The 6000-nt window shown below is 44.2% G+C and overlaps 1 protein-coding gene across 2 annotated transcripts in view; it reads right to left on the bottom strand.

Moving 5' to 3' along the window:
• Positions 1–1934: 1934 nt before the first annotated feature.
• Positions 1935–6000, bottom strand: part of TCTN3 (tectonic family member 3) — an 83695-nt gene continuing 79629 nt past the window's right edge. For both annotated transcript variants that reach the window (XM_054035127.1, XM_054035128.1), the window contains exon 14: positions 1935–4111. In XM_054035127.1, coding sequence (XP_053891102.1) covers positions 3890–4111 — 222 coding nt within the window. In that variant the 3' untranslated portion in view covers positions 1935–3889. The remainder of the gene's footprint in view (positions 4112–6000) is intronic.

Genomic DNA, 6000 nt, shown 5'->3' with positions numbered 1-6000 from the left:
CAGAAGAGAATCCTGACCAGGGCCTTGAGGAGGACGAGCCCCTGGTCATAGCAGAGGCCACTCCACTTCTGTATGGTTCCTGCCTGGAACAGAGCCATTCAGCAGCAAGGTGGCCTGCCCCCTGGCCAGGGTCTGCTCCTCCTGCTCCTGGCCTGCCAGGGACACAGCTTCCCCACATCTTGTGCCTGCAGGGTTTGGGTAGGGAAACACCAGCCTGCAGGAGGTGCTCTGAGGCTGGGATGAGCTAATTCCCGGATGACCAACAGGAGGTGCTGTGGCAGTGAGTGCACACCGTGCTACAGTCCGACATTTCTTCTTTCACAATTACATCAGTGAAAACACAGGGAACAACTATCACTAGTTGTGGTTTATCTTGCATATCTGTGGATTCATTGAGAGTTAGGCTGAATGCGAGAGAATTCTTTAGATCGTTTTGCATCTTGCTTGTAACATCATCACTGATCTGGGAGATACACCTCTCTGCAGTATGGCACAAAATTGGAATTTGCTTTATTAGTCAAAGTTTTGTGTTACTTGGATCTAAAATTGCAACCACTTCTGCAACATTCTTCTTAACAAATTCTCCATCACAATATGGACATTTAGCACGAGTGATATTCCATGACGTAACAAAACTAGCTTCGCTCATTGCCAGCTTCCTTACTGAACGCCAAGAGTAGTGTCTGACTGTTTAGGCATGATTTTAATGCTTGTTTATCCTTAATTCTAATTCAGGAGGGTATTTAGATGAAAAGTTATTGTGATTCATTCCGTAGTGACGTTTCAAGTTGCTCGCTTTGTAGTGAGTGAGCAATGCATTGCAGTTAAGGCATAGGGGTTTGCCACCTTTAACAGTGAATGCAAAATCTTCCTCCCATTCTGGCTCAAAACTTCAGTTTTCTTCTTCACGCTTGCATTTCTTACAATTTGAAGATATCATTGTCATCCACAAAATTAACATAGAGTTAACACTTAAATCTAAAACTATTCAAATGAGATTTATCAGAGGGGTAGCCGTGTTAGTCTGAATCTGTAAAAAGCAACAGAGGATCCTGTGGCACCTTTAAGACTAACAGAAGTATTGGAGCATAAGCTTTTGTGGGTGAATGCCCACTTTATCAGACTTGCGTCTGATGAAGTGGGCATTCACCCACGAAAGTTTATACTCCAAATGAGATTTGTGAACAGTAAATACAGCCTGTATTCTGTGGAATGCCGGGAGATCGTGAGCACATGAGGGCCACACAGCACAACATCTGAAAACAGAATGATGCAATTTCCTGATATAATGCACACGTGAGAGCTTCTCTTTCTATAGGCCTCACTCTCATGATAGCTCAGGGCTTAAAATCTTTTGAAGTATTTCCCACCTCTTCCCCCACACCACATTCTCTGCCTACCAGATGTGGGGGAGGGTGTGTGGGGGGATCTCGGGATTTTAGCCTGGGGGCGGCGCCGGGGCTCTTGGCTTCTGCCCCACGGGAGGCACCAGGGCTTGGGGCTTCAGCTTGTGAGCCACATTTTAACTGTAAAAAAGCCGCATGCAGCTCGCGAGCTGCAGTTTGGCCACACCTTGAATAGATCTGTCAAGGCTGATTCACCACTCTGGCACTTTGAGTGAAGAAGGTGGGGGCCCGCAAGGATTCTAAGAAATTAATACTGACCACTCCAGGCTGGTATTAAACTCCCAAGGTTACAGCTTTTCTCTCCCCTTGGATGGGTAGATGCTGCTACCACCCAAGTGCAACTCTCCCCCGCCCCCGCTTTTGAGAACCCAGGAAGGAGCACTTGAGAATTCCTTCCTGTGAGGTACCCTCAAACCCTTTCACACCCCCTCCGGGGAAAAGCTGAGAAAGAAAACAAAGGAAATCAGCTGTTGCCACCAGCTAATTAAACAACATATGCGCTAACCTCTTAGGACACAAAAAACCCAATCCTGTTCTTAAAGATAAATTTTATTAAAAACAAAAAGAAAGAAAATACATCTGGAACTTAGGCTATTGCTAGATTTAAAAAGAGCAAATATAATAATTAAGCATCAAGAATGGTTTTCTTGAGGTCCAGTTTAAAGGTTACAAGCAAAACAAAAGCACCTGGGGTTAGCACAGAGGAGTCCACAAGACAATAAGAAATAACCCTAATCGCATCTTCCTAGACATTCCCTGATTTACTTACATATCTGGGGTTTCAGATAAGCAATTCCTAGGTATGATTTGATGGTTTTCCATACCTGGCTCAAAGCTCTTATAGCATAGTCCCAGCCCTGCCTCTGCTCTGTCCACTCTCTCTGGAGAATGACAGACAGACAAAGAGAAGTTTTTTTCCAATTTTAAAAAGTTCTAGCCCTTCCATTGACTCTTTTGGTAGGTGCCCACTCCCTTTCTTTTACCTATGGGCTTTTTAACCCTTTACAGGTAAAGAAAGTAGAGAACAGCTACCAAGAGGGATGTTATAACTAACTGGCTGGCTGGGTGTTCATAAAAGGAAGCTACCCCCCCTTCATTTATCCCAAAATCTAGAGGTCTTTTCTGGCCCGGAAATCTTTGAAATGTCACTGAGCCACAGGAGGCCAGAGTCAAAGCCTAGGCGTTGCATGAGATTGCAGTCTCATAGTTAGTTGCAAACCTTTTCTAAAATAATTAACTTTAATCTCCAGCTCTGACTGCTCACAATGGCTCATCTCTTATACATCATCCAACGTTCACGATGGCTGTCACTGCCAATATAGCCTCTGCTTGGACCTGGAGCAGTAGTACTGCCCAGTTTTAGAGAATCCTAAACCACCACAGGTGGGGAGTGTGGCACTGAGCCTGTATGCCTGAGGGAAGAGCTGTGAGGTGGAAAGGAGAGCTGTCAAAACACCTGGGCATAAAATTCCCAGGACAGTAATCCCAAAGGACAGAACCTCCATAATTCCTTGTGTCTTGCATATCCATCTTGCAAATAAAAACATTTTAATAAAGTAATGCATGTTCAGTTGACAATTTTATTTGAAGAGATTAATACCAAAATAAGAGATAAAGATTGACACAGATGCACAAGGCCAGCTTATTTAAAACGGGCCAGAGGAGACTAGCAGATAGGTCATTATAGTATCAATCACTGAATAATAATTCAGGTCCCCTAACAAAGGCATACATTCTAAAGCTAGTCACAGGGGCACTGATGGTTTCATACAGAAACTATCACTGGATAAATTATATCAGATTTAAAATGTATGAATTACAATTCCACATGAAAAGATGAGGCTCTTCTGTAATAGGGAGCTGAACAATTGAGCTCCAGACTCCCCACCAATAGGGAGGGAAACTAGAAATGAAAGCTGCACTTCTCTCTATACCGCTCAGCTTGGAAGGGACTTTTCCTTCTTGTAGGGGACAGAATAAAGAAAGTTCCTTTTCATTCCCTCTCTCCTCTTTGTTCCACACAGAGATTGCTCCTTCTGCCCTCCCATCCCTCATGAGCAATGCTGGGTTGACCTTCACAAATCTGCATAAAGGGGTTGCAGACATGGAAGAATCACAGGTGACAGATGTTAATCATGTCACAATGCACTACAGGAAGGAACAGGGATAGCATGATGATAGGCACAGGATGAGAACCTAAACAGAATAAAAGAGTCTTTGGTCTGCATCATATTCTGACTGTACCATTACACTAACAGGATTCCCTGAAACACCTGCCTTTTCTAGCTGTCAGATAAACACCTTCTTTGCTGTTCACAAGAACAAAGAGGAATCATTTAGGTTACTGTCTCTTGTATTGTCTCACCCAGGTGAGGAACCAGCACCAGATATGACACCAGGATACAACAGGATGGAGTGAGCTCTCTGGTATTATCTGGGCAAAAATGTTGTCATGAGGAGCAGAGCACCAGACTTCATTCTCTTCAGAAACTGAGAATGCTGCAGAATGTGAGAGACATCAGGAAAGCACCAGCCAGGTCTCCTTGACAGCTTATCCCCCCATTCAATGCAACCTTGAAGGGGAAAAAGAAGTCAAATGGGAGTTTCCAATACGTGCTGGGCTGGCTACGTGGAGGCTCTGGCCATTCTGTCGTGTCAGTGAAGGCAACAACGGTTGTCAAAGGCACCATGGTCATGCTGAGGGACTGCAAGAAAAGGAAAACACCAACAGCTTAGCATTCTCAGAGCCACAGATGCATCTTCCAACCTAGGGCATGTTTCTGCAAAGGTAATGGCTGCCCAAAACGACTGGTGCAGCTCCAAATAGCAAGCAGTCTCCACCAGCTATTATTACCATCTTCTGCAGATTGATCATATTTTCAAAGCGCAAAGAACTCTGACACTGTGGTCAGGCATATCACAGGGAAATGTTTCGGTGAGGTATAAGAGAAATGTAGTACTTCCATGTGTGAGTATGTCCCTTTCCCTTCCCCCTTCAGAATGAAGAACTGGGACACTTTACAGAGCAGTGTAGAAGAATAGTTACTTACCCTGCAGTAGCTGTGGTTCTCCTAGATGTTTTTGTCAGTGTGGTTCCCACTGTAGGGTGCGCATGCACCTCATACATGCAAACCAGACTTTTTTTTTAATTGCTGTGTCCGTTGGGGTCACACATGCATCCTATGCTGCGTCATGTTTCCATGAGAGGGCGCAAAAGGCAGAGCAGCCATGACCTTCTCTCGGTTCCCTCACAATTTGAAGCTTCTGGTAATCAAGGTTCCGAGAGAAGGTCATGAGATCCACACTGACAACATCTAGAAGAATCACAGTTACTGTAGCGTAACTAAGTATCCTTTCTTCCACTATGTATCAGTGTGGAGCCCTACTATAGGTGATTGGCAAGCAGTATCCCCTCAGGACAGTGGGAATGAGGAATTCCAGCTGCGTCAGTCAAATAGGGATCGTAGTTCTTGTGACCCGTTGTGCCTGGGGCAGCCCTCACTGGTAACGCCAAGGTCAGGGCAGGCTGCAAAAGGGAGAGCAGATACTCCCAAGACTGGGTAACACTGAAGTTACACTCCCCAACCAGTCACAAACTGTGCTTCTGATCCCCCACGCTGGTTATCAAAAAGCAAAAAAAGAAATCACACAGCCCCCTTCATTGAATTCCAGTTCTTTGCTCCCAATCAGCGCCTAGGTCCAGTACAATGAGAAGTTATTTAAAAAACTCTGCGCACATTTATAAAATGTTCTTCTGACCCCAAAGGGTCAGTCATGTTACCAGGTCAGTATTGGTTTGGATCTTACCACGCTGCCAGCCAATCCCTTAGTGTCTAAAACTAAAGGTTTCTTATAAAGAAAAAAGAAAGAACAAGAAGAGAGATGTTAAAGGGTAAAACAATCACATACATACAAAGACTTCAAAGTCCATATATCAGGTTCCTAGCAGTATTGATGAGTTTGCTGGCTTGAAAGTCCCTTTGGAATACATCCACAGCTTGGATGGGTCATTCATTCCTTTATTCAGAACTTCAGTTTGTAGCAAAGTTCCTCCAGAGGTAAGAAGCAGGATTGACGACAAAATGGAGAAGATGCAGCTGCCTTTTATAGTCTTTTGCCATGTGGCCTGTGCTTCCTTTGTTTCCAACACAAGCTGCCCAGCACATGGCTTGGAGGACCTTTTCTGTCCATAGGCATGCCCATGCATGCCTTGCTGAGTCATAAGGTGTATCCTCTGCCGTCTCTCAATGGCTCAGTTGTATAGCTGATGGTCCTAAATGGGCAATCAAGCAGGCTAGGCAGTGCTGATGCCAAACTGTCTGGGGGTGTCACCCAGAAGCATAGCACAAGTTTGAAATACAGACATATATACATATCTGTAACTCATAATACAAAGGTGATACAAACACATAAATGAGATTATCATATCTGACAAATTATAATATTTTTGCCGATACCATACATGGCATATCTGGCATAACTCATCACAATTTTACAATATTGATATTCATAATATCCACAAGTGTCTCCCAGATTCCATACAGTGTCACAGTTCTACTCTCCTAAACTTGGCATCTGATCAGCTAAGTCCAAG

The sequence above is a fragment of the Malaclemys terrapin genome, chromosome 7 (assembly GCF_027887155.1).
Source record: "Malaclemys terrapin pileata isolate rMalTer1 chromosome 7, rMalTer1.hap1, whole genome shotgun sequence".
NCBI classification, from domain to species: domain Eukaryota; kingdom Metazoa; phylum Chordata; order Testudines; family Emydidae; genus Malaclemys; species Malaclemys terrapin.
Note: the sequence above shows the minus strand (reverse complement) of the source record. Positions and strands in the feature narration are given on the sequence as shown.